We start from the raw sequence: 25,266 nt of genomic DNA on the forward strand, positions 1-25,266 counted from the left end.
ATCTATTGACCAATATTTGATATGCCTGGGCTTCTCTGAGGTTGTTGGAAGAGGTAAATTGTGTTTTTAGATGAATTTTGATATTTTTTGTTTGTTTAATAGGAATACCAGTTGTAATTTTTTTAATTAGGCCAAGTACTAGGACAAACATCCACACATTTGCAGATGAGGCATATCAAAGCATATGGTTTCCAGGAGTTAGAAAAATAGTAAAAAAAATACAAAAATACAAACATTATTGATCTAAAGTCATGGTAATGGTGGGAAGCTGAAATGCTGTTGCGAACTTAGGCTATTGCTGTAGCCTATTTCAAGTAGCATCATTAAAACACAAATTGGTGTAACGTTAACGTTAACTAGATAACATTACCATTAGCTAGCTAACATTACTGTTAGGATTAATGCCCTTCCTATTGTATCATGTGACACTATCAAACGTGTAATCTAGGAAGTGTTTGAATGCAAAGGTTAGCTGTTACATAAATCCATTAGGTAAAGTAGCTAATAAAATATGTGATTACTTCAACAGGCTTCTTCAAGATTTTTACTATCTTTTGTAATTTGAGTAGTATATCAATCAGCATCAAATGTCAGATTACTTAAAAGTCAAGTAGCATGGAATACAGCAGTACAGATTATAACAGCATTTGAGCTTCCCATCCTGAGTAAGACATTAGAAGAAAATATCCGCTATTGATGTGTTCTTATTGTAACTCACAGCGCTGTTAAGCAACGCAGGATTAGGAAGCAGAATCTGCAACAATGCATCACAAAGCAGCTGAGCTTTGCACAGCAAAATTGTACCGAAAAAATGCTTCCTCTAATATGTACATGAGTCGCTAAAGTGAATTAAGTAATAGTTAACACTTTGACTGGTGGTTTCCAGCACATCTTGGCTACAAATGTCTGCATGGAAATGTGTTACATTCAGCACAAGAAAGGAAAAACAGAAGTTCTTCCGTCATTCCAGAAAGAGACCTAGATAGCTGTGTGAATGGGGGCTTAGGATGAGACAGATCTTATGTAACGTGCTGTAGACCTACTTAAACTCAAGTCTGTGGAGCGACAGATTACATGTAATAGTACTGCAGGAACTTGATAACAAAAAACTGTGATCAGGCACCTGGATTTTTACTTTCTGCACACAGCAAACACACCAGAGACAGGTTTGGTTGAAGTGTTAAGTTTTGATGAATTGCTGATAAAAAAAATTCTGATTCTGATTCTGATTCTGATCATGACATTTTTGACATCCTTTTATGCTTTGTAAAAGGAAGTAGGAGAACATTTTTAACATATTCTTTCAACACAAATGCTGCAGATTTTGGAGTAAGATAATACAGAACTCATATCTTTTGTGTGAATTGAATTTTATTCTTAACCTTCCAGTGTGAACCCATATCACCTGTCCTCTTTCTACTCCAGACCAAAAAAAAGGGATGTTTGACTACACCTTCAACCCTTTGCACAGCCATAAGTCACCCTCTCAATCTGTCGGCTCTGGCAGCACAGCAGCTCCATCATCATGCAATAATGCTGGACTCAATTGTAGGTAAGAAGATGATGCTCTGCAGGGACGGTGATTCTGCCCCTCCGCGATAAAACCAGCTTCTGCCAAGTGCTGACGAGATTTATCGCCGTGTCTGTCTAAATGTAGCCAATTTCGCTTTAATATGATATTAAAGAATGATGCATGCCTGAGCTTCAGACGCTCCCGTTGAGGGAGTCTCATCGGCCCGTGGCAGCGTTCAAAACCCAGCATGGCGAGTCAGTGATACAGCTGATGTAATGTTCAATATTGATAACAGCCCTGAGCAGAATGGGCTCTGATCATTTAGGAAAATACTGTGCGTTTTTATTATTTTTCAAACTACCATTTCTTGGCCCTGCGCCTGGATTCATGCTATCCATCAGTTAGATTTGATGGGCAGATATCCACAAAGCTTTTATCACCTTTGATGAAATGAACTCTGTGAAAACAGACAGAGCAATATGGCGCTGAGCACAGGAGGTGAAATGTGCTTAATAGATGCGTCATTGGAAGCCAGGAATAGTTTCTGATATATGTTGGTTTAATGGTTTTGTTTTCATTTTTAGTCTGTGGAATGAAAAGGGAATATCAGAAGCCTTAAAGAAAAATGGCACCTAAAAAGTAGCTGCTGTCATTGCGTTTTAGTGTACCATATCAGTGGTTTTGCTGGTTTAGTCCTTCTACTTTTTTGGGACAGGAATGTCTGTAAATCCTGCAGAGCCTTCAAACTTAAGTTACCAACCTACTTAATTAACCATTATGCTGTCCATAAAGCAATCAGTACAATTACTTTCCCGAGGGAATTTTTACTACTTTTAACTTTATCTACTTTTTAATAATTATTTCACTCTTTTATAACTTTTTGTAGATATAACTTTTTCATAGATTTGGCCATCATTACTTTGATTGATGATAACATCATACTTGCCAAGTTAAAAAGAGTTGATTCTTTGCTAGAAAATGAGGACTAACAGCAAAATAATTGCATCTTTTCACTGCAAGAAAGTCCTCAAAGTTTACTAAAAGTTTTCACATGCCTCGCAGTCGCTCTCAGTATCTGTTTTACCATTAAATAAATTTGTTAAGATAGTAAGCCTCAAAGGTGGGATAACGGTACAGCACATCTTAGACAGTAGTCCGCAAAGTGAAAGCTATGAATATGTGATTTTTATATGATGCACTCCACAGATATACACTGTTTTGGTGCTTTCACAGTTTTCTAGGTTTTTAGACAAAACAGCCATGTTTATCACCATACATGTGCTTCTGTGTCTGTGCTGGTCCCTCTTCCTGCCTCTGTGTCCGTTTCCAGCCTTCGGTGTGTCAGCTCTTGTTGATTTCCGCAGGGGAAGTTGCCTCAGTGCTATCCTCAGACAAAAGCCCTGACCCCGGGGTTAAGGAATGTGAACCCGTGGCTGTGACGATCAAGACCTTCCCTCAGGGTGGACAATGCTGAACACCTCAGCAAACGCCCTAATGATCTCACATGCTTTTGTGTTCCTTTAAGCACACCTTTTTCCTCAGCCCTCAATCATGTCCACATTTAAGTGGAATCAAAAAGAAAGACATTGACAGAGAAATGTCAGACATTTCCTTTCAAAAACCTAAACCAAATAGCTTTATAACTTTTCCTCTCTTGTATTTAGAGGCCTGGCTTGATTTATTTTGAAAATCAGTACATTTTTTAAGTCATTTTTCAGGCAAAAAAGTCAATTTCATGCTAATATTGGATTTCAGATTTTAAAATGTGGCTTTTTGTGCTCTATTGTAAGTTGAATTCCTCTGAGTTTTGGATCTTTGGCTCAAGTTACCAATTTGACCTCAGACTCTTTGCAAATTTCAGACATTGACTAAACAATAATCCAAAATCTTGCAGAGAATATTTATATGTACATTCCTCAGGATTGGAAACCATTGTCATTGCCACTGAAAGGGGCCATAATCGCTTTTACGGATGAGCTTGTTCTGAATGGTAAAAGTACAAAGGAGACCAAAAGGCCCTTGTCTCATTTATCACCCACTTTAAGAGAGGGAGAAAGAGGAGGAGGTTGGCTGTCAAAGCAACCATAGCAGAGTGTATCTAGACGGTGGTCTCACATCCCCTGAGGCCCAAACACATTGCTTAAAGTGGAGTTAAACAGGCGAAAAAGTACGAAAGAAAGACGAAAAAGAACTGAGCCAAGAGATATTGCAATTAAGAGTTAAGTATAGACTTGAGACCCCTGCGTGCAGAAGTGTGAGGCGTTGAGGGGATCCAAAACAGCCGCCGGAGAATTTATATGCATGGAGGTGAAGGGTCAGAGCGCTATTAATCATGGTCCAAGTTGAGGATTAAATAGCTCTTCTAGCGGGCAGATGAGAGAACCGGCCATGATGGAGGTGTTTAAAAAGACAGTGTTGTGTCTGTCTTCTATTACAGAGTGAGACCCGAGGCAAAACAGCACAAATAGGATGTCCAATCGCTCCCCTTCTCTCCCCCTGCTTCCCCCCTTCCTCTGTGATGAGCATTTACCCGCCCAATTAAGTCACTTAACATCAGCATGCTAACATGACACCATCTGATGATTGATCATTGTTTACTTGGAAGATAGATGAAGGGAATATTCACACAAAATCAGGGCCTTGTGTGGAACAATCAGCCATCCACAGGGCTCATTCTTTCTCTCCACAGAAAGACGCACACACAAAATGCACACACATTCTCTGCCCACAAACACACCTTGAATCAGTGCCCAGTCAGACTTAACTTTCCTCTCTTATTTTTTTTTTTTGCACAACTGCCTTTGATCTTTGATGTGCCATGCATTACATTAATTATGTATCTCGCCTCAGTACAAACGTGCTGAACACCTTCAAGTGCTTAATAGAAGCAGGCTCATTGCAGGGGCCTAGAGGATGCCTGCAGGAAGCGTATGCACACCCTATGATGCTTCTATATACCCTGCATAAGGGATTTTACAGTATGGGGGAAACGTAAAGCCTCTGTGGTACTCTCCTCCAATCTGGACATTTTTCACTCTCCTCAAACATGTGCCTCCTCTGTCATCGCAGGACTGAGTGTTGAAGGGGAGGAGGTGCACACAAGATGGATGTGGCATGCATTAAGTGTAAACTGTCATGGCCACAACAGATACAGCAGCAAGAACAATGAACAAGAACAGGATCTAGCATTGCTCCTATGTAATGCAAATTGAGCATGCTGCAGCATACATGCTGTTTCGCTTGCTGAGGGGGACTCATGCATATCTGCCTCAAACTTTTATGCATATGAAATTAATTTATAGCGTTTTTTGTGCCATGTTGGCAGATCTCAGTATGAAATCAGTAAACATAAGCAGATGTAGAGTGTGAGGTTTAACAAAAGTATTGATATGGACTTAAAGTTATTTTTTTGTTTGTTTTACCCTATATCAACACAAATATATGATTGTTTGGAATGGGTTATGATATCCAGTTTACTTATTGAATGTTATTATAATTTGGTATCCCCCCCCCCCCCCATCGTGTCTGTTACATAGGGAAAGAGCAAGGTGGTGTGTTTTTTACTTTGAGACCCTGTAATGAGAAAAGTAAAGTGAATGTGGTGGGAAAAAGTTTTATGTGTAGATCTCCATTTGAATCTAGCTACGAAAAATTCAGGGAGTACATTTTCAGGTATTTGGCCTATTAAAGATTTAAAAAATAAATAGTTCTCAATCCCTTTTTCCAGATTCAGCTGAAATAAAATGTTATGAAACCCTAACTTTATTTTGTAGGTGTTTACTTAATTTCATTTCTGTTGTGACAGCTTCTAGAGAGAGAGATAAGCTAATTGTAAATGCAGTAGAAACATCTATCTACTGAGCCAACAGCCCTGGTTCAACAGATGTGACCAGGTTAAAATAACAGGAGATAAGCAATGAAAAGAAAAAGTAGCTGCTACTCAGCTGAAAGGGCTCCACGTGATTTAGAAAACCTCAACCTGAGGAAATCTGTAGCCTAGATTTTAAATACGTAAGATGAAATGGCCTTATTGTATTTTTCTCTTACTTCTGTGTTGTTAATTTCAAAGTTCACGCTAAGGCTCCTGTTTGTATCTGTGGTGTCGCTGCAGCTTAGCCGACGTTGGTGGGAGTACCCCCTGCACAGGTCCCTTTTGCAGTGCAGATCCAGTAGTTGGAGTTGTTGTACAGCGAGCACGAGAGGGAGAGGAGTGAGTGTGAGCGCAGCAGCTGAGTGAGCAAACATTAGGTAGAAACATTAGGTTATCTTCGGAGACTATCAGACATCGACCTGTCACTTTTACCGCTTCGAGCCGAGTCCCGTCTACTTGCAGAGAGGACCCCAGGAGCAGCAGCAGCACCCGTGTCTGGTCTGGTCTGCTCGGGCAACCGCCTGTGAAAAACTCCCAAACGCGGTCGTCTCAGCTGGCATGAGCTAACCTACCAGACAGACATGGAAACCAAACCATTCTTGTCATTGGGTAAGTTTGTTTGTTTAATGACAAAGCCTTGCTCTGTTATGAATGTGAGGGGTTTGATAGGACTTTCATCCGCAAATTAGTGTGGAACGTCTCCTCGCGCTGTTTTTCTTTTGCCACCTTTTCTCTTTGACAGCGCGTGGAGCGAGTTGCCAAATGCATCAACATGTTTAGAGCTGTTGACGAGCTTTAGCGGACGTTATCTTCTTTAATGTTACTAATATTGACCAATCGCTTCTACTTACATAAAACCAGATACGTCTTCTGTAAGTCGCGTATGGGTTGCTAATTGAGTTGATGACATTTCGCATTGATACGGTGTGACATCTCTCTTGGGATACGGTGTGCCCACAGCTCGCGTGCGCTGAAACTAAATGTTCTGGTTTTAAGTTGGCTCAAAACTTTATTTAAATTCATTTTAGTAACCGCAGGAAGAGTGCAAAGCGAGACATAGCTTTGCACTTTGAAACGCTGTTAACGAGTTGGACTGAACTAATTTTGAAAATTTTATAGAAACAGGATTTTTAACTTGAACAAGCAGGTATATTTGACCTTATTAGCATGTGTCCTCTGTATTAAGTTAGCTCTACGTGCAAGCTGTGTTTAATAAAATCGTCAGTTAACTCTTTGATAAATATTTAAAGATGTGCTTAGAAACTTTTCTTAAACAAACTACAAGTCGTTTTTTCACGTGACTTGGTTTAACTTGCAGCTACATTTACTTCCGTTTGGCTTTGAATGTACAGCTGGTGGTTTGAAAATGAACCTCCGCAGCATAAAATTGAGATTTAAACTTGGTGCTGTGCTCAAACAATGTTGCTTGACTTTTAAGGACAGTATGAGTTTGTATCTTAAAGCTGTGCCAAAGTGTAGATTAAGTGCCAGCTTCATATGAGTTTAAATAGGTGACACAGGTGAAGGGAGCTATACATTGAGCTTAATTGTGTATGAAATGTGGATTTAAGCTACAGCTGACACAGTTAAAAGTAGAACTTTCAGGGTTTGTAAAGAGAGAGTGTGGCAACTTTCACATTCATTTTTAATTCTTCATTTTTCCCAGAAAGTAAAGACTTAAAGGAAAAAGAGGGCATTGACACAGCTGTCGTAATTTTAAATAGTTGCATAAGTTTGAATTTCCAGAAAAGTTCGGCAGTAATTGGGCTTATGAATAACCTTATTTTGAAACCATCAATCTTAGGTCAAGTCTAATTTTTACTAAGGGCTCCTTTAATTTACAGTTCAAACGCTCACTGTCACACACAAGCACACCGCACTGTAAATCATTCATGCTGAATGCTACTGTGAGTTTGTCAAAGTGAACAGAGCGGACCCTTGTCCCCTGTAGCACAGATACGGCTCAGACCTGTAGGCGAGCCCTCTTATTGTGTCTGCTGCTCTTTCATGAGGGCATCGTGTTACACCTCGACACGTATCATCAGCCGCCTGGATGCACCGAGGAGATTCACGGGGACTTCTGAGGCACCAGGAGGCTTTCTTCTGTTACAGGCCCTGCTTGCTGACACCGTGGCCACAACGGCCTTTATGTGGCTTCCCAGAAATACACTAAAACCGACAGTGTTACACACACACTGACAGGCTGTTATTACAGGTGCATCGTATTGTGTGTCCACGCTGAAAGTGATTCAAGTTTCAGTCTGCCTGAATGTACACCAAAGTAGCCCATACAGACAGTTGAAAGCAGACAGCAGAGTCTTATCTTAAAGCGTCTGTGGTTGGTGTGAGGCTTAATTGTTTTAAAGAGGAAGAACACTTTCCTAGCAGTGTTGGATCTCATCTTTCCCTCCCAGCCACACCACATGCTGTATCAGCAGCTTTTTCATCGCCAAAGTCCTAATCTGTCGCTCCTGAAATCGCCATTTATATTTAAACTTTCCATCAAAGGTCCACTTGAGTGCTGATTGTTAATTGGCCACTTCAAGGACGCAGCTATCTGCGAAGTCCTTGAACGTATCGATTAGCCGCTTACTCAGTGTAATTATCTGTCGCGCTGCATTAGAAATTCTGACATGCAACTGTTTGAAATGACAGCCAGTACATTTCACAATTATAGATCGCTTGTTGGCTGTGATGACGACATCCCCCTTTGGCACCATATTCCTAGCACTGTATGCTGATCCGCTGTCTGATCCCACTATCAGCCCCCTCCTTATCTGACATTAAGCTATGAAGACTGAGAGGATGACATTGAAAGGAGTATGTGTCCTTTTGTCACAGCAATATGAGGCCGATCATGACAGTCAGTCAGTGACTTAAAAAATGTGACCGTGAAAGGAAAGAGGAGTTTTTGGGCAGTGCTGAAGCCTGTTTCATATAAGTCAGTTGATCTCTATTGATTTTTCTGGTTGATTATATTGTGGCAAATATGTCCGCACCTAAGTAGTTCTCCGTAATGATTTTTCCCCTGCTCAATGCTACACATGTCTGGTTTCATTTGTTGTATTGAGTTTTTCCTTATCCAGATCTGGTTCTGAGGATAGTGGATGTTGTGCAGGGATAGACGCTAATATTTTGAAGCACTGGCCATACGGGCCACAAAGTTTTAGGTTGCCCAAATTGAAGCTTTCAAAAAACCATACCTTTTAACGCATATTAAAAACCTACTTCCTTAACAGTGAACAAGACATGAACAGGATAAAAATTACACTTTTTTAAAATGAAGAAAAACTGAGCTTCAGGTAAATGTATGGTATTTGATTGTTGTCCTCATTGTCTTGTAGTCCCCTCCCAGTTGTGGAACTGTAACGGTTTGTTAGGGGAGGCTGGATGTGTGGGGCAAAACTGGATGACCACATGAGGCAACTTTCCTGAAATATTTGGTGGCCAAAAAGCAATTTTTTGTGGCTGTGATCCATCTGGCCATGGTAAATGTCAACTTGTAAAACCCTGGTACCGTATATTGTTCAGATGGTAAAGCCCTTGAAGACCAATTTTTGCCATTTTAATAGAACCAGACCAGACTATTAGACAGAATGTGTAAAATGTACAGCCATAATTTGTAGTGAAGTATTCCTGAAACAATCTATGTTCCAAAATTACATATGGAACTGTCTTCAAAAATTGACATGATTGAGAGTCATACATAAAACTTAATAAAGTAGTACTTACTGAGAAAAAGATTGGTCGCAATGAGACTAACTTAAGTGTCCAAATGTTTGGACTTGGCGATTGGACTCGTACCCACCGCATCATTATAGAAATTTTTTACGGGCCAGATGTTCATCCAGTGGCCATGAATCGGAACACTGATGGATTGATTTGATGGATAACAATTAATTGAACAGTTCTGAAAAGAGTTGTTTGCCAAGTCCAAATGCCGTTTTCCTACCTGTTAAAAAAGTGTGTGCTGTTGTCCTGAATACGTCTCTACTAAACGTTGTGGTGCTTTCTCTTTGGACGGAACATAAGGTACCCTCAGCACACACTCTCACACACTCCTGAAATCAATGAAGTTCATGGTCTCTGATGAGAAAGTGAGATACATGCTTGTGTGTGTGTGTGTGGGAGAGAGACATACATTCCTTTTCTGGCAGTAACTCAGGAACAAAGGTAATACAGGGAGAAGGTATGTGTCTGCCGGGAGGGGTGTGTGTGCATATGTGTGTGTGTGTGTGGGGTGGGAGTGGGCTAGTGGAATTAGACCGCCAAAAACATTTGGCCAAGTTTGTCTTTTTACGGCCGTCCAGTTTTGTGTTCCTGATGTGATGCCTTTGCTCCCCTTTTGAGAAAAGGGGCTGCAGCTGTCATTTTTATTGGAGGAGTTTTATAGCGAGACTTAATGGCTTAAAGTGACAGCTCTCTCTCTCTCTCTCTCCTTTCTCTTTTTTTTCTCTCTCCCTCAATCTCACCCACGAGGCCTTTAACTCAAGGAAATCAAAGAAAATTTGCCTGGCTTGTATGTGCCCACCCTCCGCTTTCCCACCCATCACCCCTGCCAACATCCAAACCAAACTGTGTGAGAGAAGAAAAGATTCATGCACAAATTCTGAACACTGCAACAGTGTGTTTTTTTAATTACAGCAATAAAGTGGAGACCAGTCTTTTTCTCTTCATGGAATATCTCAGCTCATCACAATAAAGAACGTTGGCTCCAGATAAAACAGTGCATATTTGAGCCTGTCATGCGCTCTCCTCAGCAGCCCACACTTGTTTATGTTCTAAACATAGTCTGAATCCGAAACTGTTGGAAAGCTCTCTGATGCACAAATCATGGAATAACTCAAAGGCTCGTTAATTATTTGTGCAAGGAGCTCCTCGCTCGCAGGAGGTCTTTTATTGATAACGGCCGCACTGAACTTTGCACCTCAAACCTTGACCTTTGCTCCTCATATGCTCGATCACTTCAGGAATTCGCCTTTGGCGTTCAATCTGTTGTTTAAAGTGTTTAAAGACAGTAGCTTGTAGTTCTTCCTTTTTTCTCTGTTGTTCTTTATCTTTATCATTATTTGTTTTTTCTCTGCCCTTTATCTGCCCCTCTGTGTCTAGATTTAACAGTTGAATAATGTGTGTTGGTTAACATTGGTGCTGCATTTAAGGATAAGTGCAAGTGTAGTCAATAACAGTGTTTGTCAAATGGGTGTGTGAGTACCCTTAGGTGTACTTGGGAGAACTGCAGTGGGAACATGAGATTTAAAAAACACATTTGAAAATGTCAGTCATGCATAACTCCGAAACTATTATACTAAATTTATTTCAATTAAAAAAATTTAAGATAAACAAAATTATGTTTAAAATTCTTGTATTCAATGCAATAAGTAAATGCTGTAAAGTGTCTAACCAAATGCAGTTGCTTTGAAATTCATTTTTTACATTGTTTAGTTTCTCTGAACCAGTTTTGCAGCGGAATAATGGATAATCAATAAAAGTGATTCTTGGATGAAATGTAAAAAAATATCTTAAAAAAGTAGAGAAATAAGTAAAAAAAACGAAGGGAAAACAGAGCCTATAACAATGAGTCAGTTTTGAATGCTTATTTTAAACAATCAAACCTCAGCCTTTTTTTGTGTGTGCAGAAATTAGCCAGCGCTGTATTGTACCTCTTTATAGGCCTTTTTCAATAGAAATTATTTTGTGGTGTTAATGGGATAATTGACTGAAAAGGCGGGTAATAAAAAATCTCCACATTGCTTGTTTTATCGAATCCCACATTGTTTAATTTACAATAATATGAAGCACAGAAAAGCAGATCCCCACATTTTAAAAGCCAGAACCAGTTTGGATTTGCAGAAACCTGGTAGTTGCTGTGATGTGAACGCTTTCACTCCTCAGTGTTGGAATCATCTGAGCACCATTAGTCTCATGGTTTATTGCAGGTCCTGCGAGTGCCTGAATGGCTTTTCTGTGGGCTGGCAGTATTCAGGGTGCGTACAGCCACTCTTTTGAAGTGGAAACATAGTCTCTGTAGGGATTCGACCAGATCGCACTCGTAATGCGCGCTGAGAGGAAGGTCGGTTTGCCCTACTCCAGCCAGAACTCTCTCTGTGCGTTCTGAGAAAGAGGAGCAACACGGCGATAGAGACAAAAAGCGGTGGAAAGAAAGAACCGAGCATATCGTGGTTACGTTCAATCCTCAAGTTGGCATGTTTTCAATAATGAAAACAACTGTCGACTCTTTTTCTGTGATCGCGGTAATGCATGGAAATATCCCGGCTGTTTGGCAGTTATGATGTGGTTTGTAATTAAGTTATGAGCACATAGGCTTTGATGAGAACTCGCTGGAGACGGATGATGAATCCAGTGAATCCTAGATATGTTGTGCGCCTTCATGTCATTATATTTTTCTTATGCCCACATTTTTCCCTACAATAATTATAATTGGCCCCAATGAGATCCACAGATATATAAAAGAAAATGTTGATTTATTTCTTTTGGACTCGTCGTGTAGAACAATGCAGCAGAGGTGGATAGAAATCTGCATCTGGATAATGCAAGTAAGATTAAACTACAGTGGATCATTGCATTGCATTGAATAATATGTATCTGTTACACTGGTTGTGATATCATCACAGTATAACAGGATCAAAAGCGGCAATGGTGTTTGATGTTTCGGCACTCCACAGAGAAACAAAAAGAATCAGATTGTACACTCCAACTGTGAAGTTGTTTTTATAAAACTGTATGTTCAGGTGTATACACAGCACTCTGTCTTTTTCGCACACACACAGACGCACACAAAACAGCCTGTGTGAGTCTGTGTGTATGTACATGTAAACATGCTCCGCCGGAGCAGAAACAGAGCGAGGTAATTAAGACGGTGTCTCTCGCTGCTCCATCACAGTTTCTTTTTGAGGTCACAGGGAGCGAAGGGAGGTGTCCCTGTGTGCCTCACGCCTCCCTCCCTCCCTCCCTCCTCACCACCAGTGCCGCCGCCGCCGTTATGTTTGTCTGTCACCTTGCCAGATGCCAGGGGGAGGGGCCTCCGCGCACCGCTGGGCACAGGGCCACGGAAATCCCTCAGCATGCAAAACACCTCGGTTATGTCCTGTGTGTGTGTGTGTGTGTGTGTGCGGGCGGGTGGGTGTTTGGGTGTAAGCAGAAGGCAGCAGTGTGTTTTGTCAGTGTGCAGTTACAACTGCAAATTTACATCTTTACTATGATCAAGTAGCTCCACATTCACCAGTGTCTATATTGGTATTTTTCTTACTGCGGTGTCATCTCTTTGGTGGCTGTGGCTTGGTGGTAAAGTCGGTCATCTCTAGATTGAAAGGTAGACTAGAAAAGTGCTATAATAGTACAGTCCATTTACCATTTTACTATGTGAAATTTCGCACAAATAATCATTTAATAATCAAACTTTTTTTTCTTAAAAATGGTGCTAAATAAACACACAGAATGTATTGATCCAAGGCTGTACAACTGAAAGGTTATGCAAGCTTTGCAAAAACATTAGCGGCTTTCATTAGTGGATTGTTTTCTCCCTGTCGCCCCACATCCAGTGTAACAACAACGTCGCACAAGACAGAAGTCGTAGCTTTTGGCACCGAACAGAATTGTAGTAAAACAGCATGCTAAGTAAATCTCAGACATTTTCATACCTACAGAGGAGAGGAGATTTAAAAAGCACAGCAGTTTGCCAAGATACTGTACATCCAAAACTCGCTATGAATACCCTCTGTTTTTCTTTTCCCGGTCAGGTAGACGTTTGCACTGGCACGAAGATGCGAGCCGACCTTAGTGAGCCGGCTACACACCGCCAAATTTGAGACCAGTTTCTGCTCAGAGCTCAATTTTAGAGGCTTTCATGCCTTGAAAAATAATACAGATTAGACTAAACACAATAAGACACAGAAGCCAATGGGCACAAAACACAATGGCTTATAACAGCCAATGACTCAGTTCTCTAGGGTTATGTCATTACACAGACATTTTACTCAGCGCGTTACAACCAATAACAAACCTTTGCTTTGTTTTATCCATTTCATACATTAGCTTGAAAAATGTAGGCAAGGCAAGGTGTTATATCTGGAGGAATTAAAAAAAGGCCAATCACAGCTCTGATGAGATCATATTACAGAATTTGTAACAACTCTGATTCATCATTTGTAAAACTTTCCTCCTTCATCGACTTCCTGCAGCTATTTTCTTCCCCTCTTAAGAAACTCTTAAGCTGCACTAAAGTCTTTCCCTATATACTTAAAACAGTTCTTCACCTTAGGAGCTCTGGCTAAGATGCTTTGTGAATTGCTTTTATTAGGATTTTATCTTAAATTCAAGGGAATCACGCTAAGAATTTCTTGCTGCAGTGGGAAGGTTTTTGAATACTGTGAGTCACCTCAGCGATATGATGCTGCACGGCAACATGCCATTGTTGCGCTTACTTGTTGAGAACAAAAAAGCTAACATGCCAGTTTTGTCAGAGCAAGTTTATGTGTTCACCTGATGAAAAGAATACTGCATTGCTACTTTTGTTGGTGCTCAGTTGGCAATAATGAATGTCCCTGTATTGCCTCTACTAACCCGGTGCTTTTGTTACAGGTTTAAAGCCTGCTGGTAAATGTACGAGGTTTCCTTATTTGCATTAGCTTTTCTTCAGTATCCCTGAATATCTGATGGTAGCATTAAGCGTTGCAAAATGAAAGTATTTTCTTCTGTATCTTGCAAGTTGCCCTCAAAGTTCTTCAGCTTATTTTTGAGGTTTTTCTTTGGTTTCAGTTTTCCCTTCTCCGGATGCAGCCTTGCAGAGGACAACGAGGAGAGTAGTAGCAATTATACAACCAGGGTTTTTCCACGTCTTATGAGAGAGACCTTGTGTATTAAAAACTTTTCTCTGACTTTCATGTTCTTCTTACCACAAAATGACAGTATTTTGGTTAGGCGAAGTGGCCCTTTAACCTCGTCTGCGGGATTATAGGCTGTGACTCCAATTAGGATAAACAGAAGATCCATTACATGAGCTATCAGCCTGTATTACTAATGAGATGTTGCATACCGAGGGACACTATAGCAGATCGACACAGGTCATCTCAGAAGTGGATAGCTTAAATGGAAATGCAAAGCATTGTTGCATATGTGCATAAGAAGTTGTGTCTTTAACATTATTTCCACAAATTACTGAGCATGAGAGAGACTATAGAAAAGAGATAATACATGAGATAACAGGGTTCCGCTCAGGGTTTTTCCTATGCATACAGAAAGAGTGATTAACTATTTGTTGACGCCTGCAGGTCTAGCATGTTCGTACATCCGCCTAGACTGTGGCCCCTCGGCCTTAAGACACACACACACCTGTATACATGCGCACACACACTCAAACACACAGACACATGTATAGACAGCCTGTACAGAAGTCTGCAGGGCTTTGTCACCTATGGTTAGACACCTTGCTGCAGCCGTCTGGTTTTAGGAATGTTCTCGACAGGCAGGAAGGTTGAAGGGTGTTAAGGATAGAGGGGGAGGGGCTGTCTATCTGGAAAAACAACACTGGCAACACGGAACCTCTTACTCTTGATATTGACAGATGAACACGCTGTACCGATCCCTCCACCTTAAAGACTGCTGCAAACAACTCAAGTTTAATTTTCTACTGCTGCTGTTTGTAACTGAGTGACGTTTTGGAAAAGGTGCTTGGATTGCTGTTCCCTCCCTTCCTCTGCCCACAACACTTACTCTATTTGAGTTTTATTGCCCCAAAAGGGAAATTTGCTTTGCAGACATGGTGTGCAGTAAAAACACACAGTAGAGCCATTTCATACAAAACAACGTGGCCACATGAATGAATTAAACACATAATACATTGCTGCAATATAAACCCATCTTGACCATGAGAAAACCATAGTGCAAGGGAATCTTTACATGAGCACCACTACTTAGTCACTGAAAATAAGACTGAATAAATGCAGAAAGCTCATTAAGTGATGCACGAGTTGAATGCGCTTTCATATTGGCTATAGAATTTGCTAACCTGCTTATTAGCCTGAAAAAACCCTCACATTGTGCAGCCAAGAAAATGTTCTCAGAGTCTGTAAATGGATTACACACATGGCTTTGTATTGCAGTATGACAGTGTGAATCTTTTTTCTTGACTCTCTAACCTAATGAATTTAGAATGCAGTGCAGATGTAATGCCACCCTCTGTATAAGTATGTTGTTTTTGCTATTAGGGAGAAGAAAGTTGGGCAACAAGGATTACTTGACAGACAGAGACAGGCAGGCGCGCAGGCTCTGGCCGTGTCTTTGTCATCAGCCGTCAACATACCAAAGTGCTGACAGTTGCATGCACAAACGGCTCTGACAAGTTCAAGTGTCACGTTTAGGATGCTTTCTACTGTTTCAGCCCAGAATGGGAAACAGGAGAAGGCTGCAGATTAAACAGGACAGATCTGAGTGTTGAGCTGTTGGCGGAACAGGATCGTTATTGGCAGGATTGTGTGCAGCTGCAGATTTATATGTTGTGTGTGTTGTGTGTGTGTGTGTGTGTGCAGGCATACAGTAAGGCTGCAGCTAATGGTTACTGTCATTATGTTCACTATGATTTCTTGTTTGGTTGTTTGGTTCATTAATCAATTAACCGTTTAGCCTTTTAAATGTCACTTCAAATTAAAAGACTTGTAACTATTCTGAACCCAGTCTAACCCTCTAAACAGTTGTTTTGTGTGATTTTCAGTATATGATGTCTTAAAACAAGAGTGCATCTGCCATATTTCATATTTAAGAGTGAACATTACAATTCTGCCCTTCAACTGCATGATTTATGGACTAACCGTTCCAGCACTAGCACCAGCACTAACTACATTTGCATGCATGTGAGTATCAGAAATGGTATGTGTGTATGCTTTGGCATATGTGTGTACAAGCCTGCACATGCATGCTTTTATGTGCCTTGTTACAACATGCATGTTTGGATTGTAGGGATACCATGTTTTCCTTCCTGATACTGATTTTGATACTGAGACTTGCGTATTGGTCAATACCGGGTACCCCTATGTTTGAAAAAAAATCAAATCAAATCAAATCTAATATACACCATTTAGAATTCTTTGCATTTCTATTAGCGGTCGACCGGGTTTTTCAATGGCTGATGCCGATGTTTAGAGAGCAGGGCGGACGATGGCCGATATATGAGGCCGATGTCATGTTGTTGCTTATTTTTCCATTTGATAAAATACAACAAGAAATTGCTGAACTTCAATGAACATTTAACACTGTTGTCTGCATTATCTGCAAGTAGATCTGCATTCTGTCTGCTGTACTCTTATTTTAAAGAAAAAATATATCTACTTAATAAATGTCCACTGGTAATCAAAAAACTAAAATTTGTAAAAAAAATAAAATGAATATATGTGAAAGGAAAATAAAGTTTTAGTGCACTTGAGAGAGAATGGAAATCCGTAAATATTCATAAAAAATAAATAAACAACATTATTGTAGTTATTGTTATTGAGTTAGATGTGTAACGGCGGAGCCTTCCCCTTTTAGAACGGTCGCCTTATGTGTGATGTATGCATGTGAGGTCTAGCAGGTTTGTTATGGGAAGTGAGTGTAGACTGTGTAGAGAAAGTACCTGCAGCAGACTCCGTGAAGCGCATGCTTCAAGCCAGCCACACAGACGAGGCTATCTGTGCATGCAGACATATTTTGTTTAATCGGCCTTGTGAGCGCAGACATTGGCCAAAATGTCATCCATCAGCCGCCCAATTGATAACTAATCACTAATTTCTATGCAACTTACCCTTGATGGATGTGATTGTTGTATGGTGGAACCCTACTCATCGATACAGAGTAGTGTATTTGAGGCTGCATAAGTGGCATTTCCGACACTGGTATTGTTATGGGAACAATTCTAGTTCCAAACCGTCACAGACACACTGACTCATGAACTGGTGTATCTGGAGCAGAGTAGAGTAGAGCAGCTGAGAATCAGCGTGCTGTCTGGGAGAGGGAGGGTCAGGGGTTGTGGCTGGGTCACGCTCTGTGGGAGAGGATCAGCCTCGGCAGACATGACAGCGTTTGGATGGAGGTGAGGAGAAGAAAAGGGGGAAAACACAGATTTGGATCAGTGTGGAGGCTTGCAAGAGAAAGCAGAAAGCATGATGTTTTTATTTAGGTCTTCCTTACTCAGTGCATGACTCCTTTTTTTCCTCTTTGCATCAGCGCTGCTATTGTTAGTAAAAGAGTTAATTGTTAATTGATCCAAAGAGCGATAACACAAGGCACCTAATCTCCCTCTGTCTTACACAGACACACACTCTCTCTCACATGTGTGCAGCAGAGAATGAGCGTGGATGTTTATTACAGGATCCTAGTGGATGCAAAAGTGCCCTGGGGGCTATTAAAGCCCTCACTTAAAAGGCACTATCAGAGAACACTGATGTGGGCTGCTTGACGGAAGGAGGGGTAGAGGGGTTGTAGAAAGAGAAGAAAGGGAAGAAAGCGAAATCCTTGGAACAGCGAGCAGAAGGAGGGAATAAACAGAGTGAGCACATCTGGATTGCCTCAGCAGAATATTTGTGCAACATCTGGAAAAATTCCCTGGAATTTAAGGGTCCCCTCCTTTCATTTCAGTTATTTTTTCTCCTCCTTTTCACGTCTTCGTCTTCCCCGTGCTGTTTTCTGCATCTTCAAAGTCCCCTAACCCGTAGCGGCAGGCACGTAAATACTCCTGTAGTAATGCATGTTGAGCCCTCGCAGACTTTATAGCGGGCCAAATTGGGCCCATGTGACCAAATCCCCTTTGTGCAGGGCCAGGCTAATTAAGTGGCACAGAAGTGAGAGGGCACCCGGCTGTGGACCCAGACCTGGGCCGGTCCTGGGCCAAACACAACCCCTCATAAAAACTGCAAAAAAAGAAAAAGAATTCTTTTACTTCCTACAGACAGTAAAGTTTAACTGCATAGCATGAAAAATGACCTCTTTGTTTGTTTTCACCAGAACTAACAGACTTTCTTGTACAGCATGAAAGCGCCTCTCTATATCCTGATTTAAACACAAACAGGCTACCTTTATGCTGTTTCAAAAACAAATATAGCTTTTCATGTATTAGTTTATTGTCATTGCAAAGGATGTACAAAGAGTGTGTCCCTTTGAGGTATAAAATCCCAGGAGGCACAAAAAAGCCTCGGTATTGAAACAACACCTTCAGTCAATTTGTATCACTCAGTGCACGGCGTTGCGTTCAAGTTACAGTACATAAGATATGCACGGCGAGGTTTGTCCGTCTCTGCAGAGAGATCACAAGCGCAGCTCTCCCTCCTCTCATCAGCCCGTGTTCATTAGCGATTAAGATTCAGGCGAGCTCCGAGCGCCTTCTGTCTTACCTGGGCGAGGCTCCTCGCGGGTCGGCGGCGCTGACAGGCAGGTAGCTCACTCAGAGCAGAGGGGAGAGCAGGAGAGCGCGGGGCTACATGCTAATGTGGCGGCTGTGCTGATCAAAAGAGATGCAGCGCGGTCTCCCTCTGATGGGCTTACTGATGCCGGGCCCCCCTGAGAGCTACAGTACACACAGGCAGGGGTATAGGGCAGTGATCAGAGGGAGAAAGTGAGGGGAGGGAGAGAAAGAAAGGAGGATGAGTTTAGAGAGATGGGAGGCGCGGGGGAGAGAGACACGCTTGAATAGATGAGGAAAGATGACAGCGAAGGTGAGAAACAAGAAAAGATGGAGAAAAAATTATGGAATATTACTGAATAGATGAGGGACAAAATGCCAGAATTCACATTTTTAATGTAGTTTCCTTCATCCTGTGGTCATCCGAGTGAGGAGGGAAAACCGCAGTTTCAGTTGGTCAATCATCTCTCTTTCTATGAACACACTGAGCTGACTTTTTTCCCATGTTGCCCTGCAGTTGGCCTACATCTTTCTGCCTGGCTGAACTGACAAGTTGCGCTCCTTTCTAGGAATGCTGATGTGGATGATACAGTCACTTTGTGTGTGTGTGTGCAGGATGTTAGATGGTAGCATATCCAGAGCAGTGTTACCCTGTTTGTCCTTATGAGGGTGTGTAACGATAGTCCTGCAGGTCAGCATGCATAAAGGGGTGTTTTAGTTGGAAAAAAAATCCTCCTTTATATCAATGCAATTTGCAGCAGACAGTTTTACCGTTATTTTTTCAAAGTGACTTGTGGTGAATATTTAGTGCCTTTTTATGCTTTTTTTTGTGCAAATTCTCTTTCACCATGCCGCAGACCGTAGTTTTAAGTGTCATCTTACAAGATGTTATTAGATGAGTGAAAACAGAATCCTGGTGAGAAACAACTCAAACCAAGTCATCTCCCCTTTTAGCCTGAAATGTCTTCTTTTTATCAAAACTGAAAAATTGTGATTTTCACATTAATTCCAGTAACGTTTAAACTGCAACTCTTCTTGGTCACTTATTTAATAATTAGTCTGATAAATGTTTGTTTCTTTAAATTGCTGTCTGTCAACCTGTAGTTTTTCTCTTATCAGGCTTTGACAGTTTGGGTCTTGCATCCTTTAAAATGTGAATCCGATGGCCTGAGGGCGATGTAATACACACAACCTTTACACCAGGCGACTCTGGGAAGCATTTTCCCACTTATTATTATTGCACATGCAGACATCTCTGCCCTGCCCTGCAGAATGACCTTGCTCTTGCTCTTCCCTATCCCTTGATCCAAATTAACTTTGCTGTTTTGGACACTACGTTTTTTAGACCGTGCACCATTACTCAGCTCTGAGCTGAGCTGACGCTCTGTCTCTCTTGGTCAGTAATTGTTATTTGAAATAAGAGTTTTTACCCTGGAAGGCAGGTTTAGTATTTTTGGAGCAGCCTTATGCTTCGCTGCCTCATTGTGTCTTGGGGCTTCTGCAGGTAGATGTGCAGTGATGTCATTGATGACATTTCACTAGAAGGAGGCCGCTGCAAGCCCCTTAAAGGGGCCTCACCTCTTGACCTGTACTTGCTACAGTACCAAAATAAACATGATTATTATTGCTCTAGTTATTGGATTTTTAATTCCCTGAGGGCTTGTGCACCTCACCCCTAGTCTGCACAGTAAAACTTCAAATAAATCTCTTAAGGTAAACCAAAGAATTTTATATTTTAGCTCATAAATGCCTAATAAATCCTTAGTCAAACGATTGTTTACATTTGAGGTAAGAAAATGGTCTTAAATGCTAAACTCAGTGAGTGCACAGACAGCAAGATGCAGACCTGTGGAAACATCAATGTTTTTTATAACCTTTAATTCAAGTCCACAAGACATTAATAAGCATCTGCCGTATGATGCTTAATGTCTTCATGCACTTCATTCATGTCAGCACATACCGCCACACAGGGGATACAGATGTCATGCAAGGCCGTGTGTACATCCTGTCCCCAGTGTTGTACAACTTTGCAGATCTGATCTTCACTGCAGCAGCTGCTGCTGCTGGTTTATCTGCACTCTGAAACACAGTGGCCTAAAAGCAGTGTGCTGGGGCCCTGTGACCCTGGAAGACTCAGGGTCAAAGTGATTGGAGAGAAGAGGCACGTGCTGGTCTGGGTCATTGGTGTCATTACATCACATTGATTGGCTCTGATCCGGTGGGGGATCTGCAGTAAGGGCTCACTTATTGAAAGTATGAGTAGCTTCTGGCGGATTTCAGTCATGCTCTCTCTCTCTGTCTCTCTGACAATCACACGCATATACATTATGTGTGTGTGTGTCCGGCTCTCAGCTGACCACAGATGTGAATGAATGATTGATATTCCACAGGCCGGGCTCCAGGGGATTGACTGAGCTTATGACCAGCTTAGCCTGTAGTCCTCTGCTTGATTGGCAGCTATAGTTTTTTCTTTCGATGGAACAGGGTGGGTGGCGGGAGAGGGATTGGGCACCAGTGGCATTTTTTTCTGCATCTTGCGACACATCACCCTGCATTATACTGCATGACTGGGGTGCAAGAGTGCATATGTCAGAGTCACTATCGAACTGCCTCGTTTGAGCCTATTTTTTTTTTTTTACCATTGTGTGTACGCTAGTACTCCATAGTTTACTGTACTTTCAGCTCTGTCTGCGGCACACAGAGCATCACAACTTGTTTTTTTAAAATTTATAATAATGTAAAATCTTTTTTAATAAAATTATTTGTTTAAGTGGTAGCCCTCTGATTACATTTACAGACAGATTGGTGCTAAAAGTCATCTGTAAAAGTCTCAAAAATCAATATTAGGAAGGCTCTATTGAAAGCCTCACCACTGACAACTTTTATATCGTCCATTATCAATCTTTTAATTTTGACCAGTGATGTAGTAAAATTAGCATTTAGCTTAACCTACATCTACATAGTTTTTGCATGTGTTGAGTCAGATACAGTATACCAGTCTATAGTTGAATATCTGCATATAAAGTGTCACACTTTAGTTTGAAATGTGATTGAATGAAGCAATGATTGGACCTTCCTGCATGTGACTCGTGATCCACTAATTTGCTAATAACTTTAAGGCTAAACAAAATTATGAAAAGTTTTCTAGACAAAAGGAAATGAACAGCTTCACATTTTAAGACTTTTGTCTCTTGGGAAGCTGCAGTGGAAGTTAGCTGATTTTAAACCTCAGTCCTATCATACTATTATGGGGAGCTAATGCCATTATGGAAAAAAAAAATGCAATTTCGCTCTGTGCCTTTGGAGGACGCTATCCATTTCTCCAATGGGCCCTGGAAAATGTCCGCCAGACTACGTAAAAAGCTTCACCGGTATATTATTGTTGTATTTGGGATCCTGTACCACTCTGAGCCGTTGCCTGCAGCAATCGATGTCCTTGACTGGAAAATGGTAGTATTTCACTCCAGTGTCTCTCTCTGGGCTGTTCCTTTTAGAGGGAGGTGCGCAATGCACGTTGGGTGTTGGAGGAATGTAGAATGGGTGAAACCACGAGTTGTTTGTACAACTCTCTCCACAGCTATGAAGCCAATTTCAAATGTTATTGCTTCTATTGATTACAGAGAACACCAGCTTTGACCGACAGTGGCTTTTTCCAGGGGCCAATTTCTCCTTTAAACATTAGTTGATTTATTTTGTTTTGGGGTTTTTTGCACACATTTGGCGTAGCCTGATATCAAAATCAGAAAATGCGAGTCCTGCAGCCTACTGACCAAACATCACGGCACACGTCTGCTGTCACTTTGCATGAAGGTGAAGTTCCTGATATCTTTGTTATTTTACCATTTCCCTGTGCTTTTCTTTACCCAGGATAATGGACAGCGCATGATACAGCCATTAGCCTGTCACAATGGGGCTATCTCATACTGGAACCGTGTTCCCTTCTGTTATGATCATTTTCATGCTATCTCAGGCTCTCGCTTTGTTTCCTGTCTCTGAGGGAACGGCTCACTCGAGTCTTTAATGCTCTGTTTTTGTGCTCACTGAAAAGGCTCGCTTCCAACCAGAATGCAGCGCAGCATCACACTCGCTATGCCGAGCCTCATCCCCCATGGAAGAGAAATAATTTATAAAATGAAAACTACATTTGTTGTGTAAATGACCACATGCTGTAGGATATTTAATCCTGCCTGCAGTCGATCCCAGTCATGTGACTTGACCTAGTTTTGTCCGCCTCCCTCTGCCTGTCTCTCCTGTTTTTCTCTCTCTTTCATTCTCTTTCCCACTCTATCTTTCTCCCACTGAATCTAAGCATCACTGTGCTCCCCCTGTTCTCCCTCTATCCCTCTTTCACTCATTTCTCCCACTTTTCCTCTTTATTCTTCTCCCTTTTTGTTCGCCCCCATGCTGGCTGCTGTCTGTATTTCTGTTCCTTTTTTATGACTGATCCAAGGATTTCTTTTCTCCTCCTGGTGTGTTAATATCTGTAACTATGTTGCCAATAACCCTGTGCTGAGTACAAACCGGTTTCAAATATGAAGTCATCTGTCATGTGAGGGACACTCGCTCACAGAGTGACTGCGATGTGACAGCAGAATATGGGTTATAACTGAAGTCATGAGTCATGAGTCATCCTTGACTTCCTCAACATTTTTACCCAGAAGACAGTGGTGCAGAATCATTTCTGAATAACTGAAATGTCAACTGATGAATACTGAGCACTTCAGATTTTTCTAATGCAAGCAGGTTTTATTTCTGCTTTAATTGATCAGCATAGCACAAAGAGCTTTTGTTGCTCCTCTGAGCTTTGTTGGGGCATCTTGTCTACGTTGGCCCTGACAGGCCAGCCAACTCTCTCCTTTTCAGTCTGTTAATTGAGTTGTTGGTGTTGTGACACACGTTGTACAATTGATTTATTTTGCTTTGCGAATCCAACTCAAACTTGTCCAAGTCAATAAATCTCACAAAACTCCAATAGAAGAAAAGATTATATCTCTCCTATTCTACAGTTTCAGTTCAGATTTTTTGTTTCAGTGCCAGGAAAGTTTTTGTGGTGGTGTTCTTATCTTAAGTCTTATTATAGGTTCAGTTATAATTAAAAAATGTTTGATATAAAGATAAAATATCCAGTTGCACATTTTACTTTTCACTGCGACATGTGGGCTGTGCTCAAACAGTAATAAAGTGTATCCAAATGGAGTGTTATTCTGTAACCTTTAAAGTTTCCTTCAAAGCTGTCAGCTGAATATTCAGAAGTGCTCTCATCTGAAAAGCTGTCACTCTTTCAACAATGTAGACGTCTGACTTTGGCATCAAATCCTTCTTAAATACATGATTGTATTCGTGGCAATTTGAAGGAAAATTGTTTTCTGAGAAGAGTCCAACTCTTCCTCATGTTTGACTATGAATTTACATTCAGGAGTATTTGAAAGTATTTGTGTTTTTAGGATTCATGATGCCACGTGCTGCAGCCACCTGCAGTTGGAAAGAACAGACAAATTATCATTATATTACCTCGGATAATATTGCTGTCATATGCATGTAAATATAAAGAAAGGCTGGTAAATGGTTAAAAAAACATTTGTCGTACTTCTGCAAAACATGAGCTTTGGATTTGACGTGAGGATAGGTGCTACAGTAGATAAATAGGCAGATGGATGTCCGTGCAAGAGCAGCTGCAGCCAGCTTGGCACGGTCAGAGGTGTAACGATTTGGTGGCCTCTTGGAATGCGTGGCATGTATCCATTCCTAAAGAGCACAAGAGATCACTCATGCTTTGGAATAATACTGTAACCCAAAACAAGCCTCTGCCTCAGCTGTCTCACTCAACCTGTGAGCGCTGTACCCTCTGGTGACTTTACACTTCCTATATTTGCATCCACTTTCTTGCTACTTGTTACAAGATGTTCACAAATTATTATTATCTCTCTGCAAATAACAAATGATAACTTTCATTGTCAAGGTTTTGTAAAACACAAGCCTTGATTTTGTTATTTTCTCATATTATTTATTTCTTTTCTCCAAGTCCAGAGCACTAAAATTTGGCTCTAAATGCGACACACAGAACACATCATGAATTGCATGCAGTAGGACTTCATGCAAGGTATTGTATTCGCAGCTCATGCTCGGACAGATCCATTATCCCCGAGAAGTGAATTATTTTCCCCTTGAATGGCCTCCTGGGAATAAAAAAAATGACAAGAATGGTGACTCTTTTATAATCACTCCTGAGGAGTTTTGTTAAGGTAAGAAGCATAAAACTTCATGTATTTCATCATGGGCCTTTTTGCAGGATCGGCCCATTTAAGAGCAGTTATTTTACTGCTGACTATAAAGGCTCAACAAGGTCCGCCGCCTTTCAGTATTTCATGATTTTACATAACATGCGTTAGAGCCAAAGAGCAAGTTTAGATTCTTAGCTTAGAGTTTTCTTTGGCCGTCTCAAGTCTTTGCTAAAGACCTTAGGATTAATTAGCTCATTGCTTTTCTAAAGCTACTCCC

General features: G+C 41.1%; 1 protein-coding gene across 1 annotated transcript in view; it reads left to right on the forward strand.

The window, feature by feature from the left end:
• Positions 1–5,737: 5,737 nt before the first annotated feature.
• rxraa (retinoid X receptor, alpha a) overlaps positions 5,738–25,266 on the forward strand; it is a 115,200-nt gene continuing 95,671 nt past the window's right edge. Inside the window, exon 1 of the mRNA XM_069677160.1 lies at positions 5,738–5,993. Coding sequence (XP_069533261.1) covers positions 5,966–5,993 — 28 coding nt within the window. The 5' untranslated portion in view covers positions 5,738–5,965. The remainder of the gene's footprint in view (positions 5,994–25,266) is intronic.

This window comes from Semicossyphus pulcher, unplaced genomic scaffold (assembly GCF_022749685.1).
Source record: "Semicossyphus pulcher isolate SPU_LCO1_2020_fin unplaced genomic scaffold, fSemPul1.0.p SCAF_28, whole genome shotgun sequence".
In the NCBI taxonomy this organism is placed as follows: domain Eukaryota; kingdom Metazoa; phylum Chordata; class Actinopteri; order Labriformes; family Labridae; genus Semicossyphus; species Semicossyphus pulcher.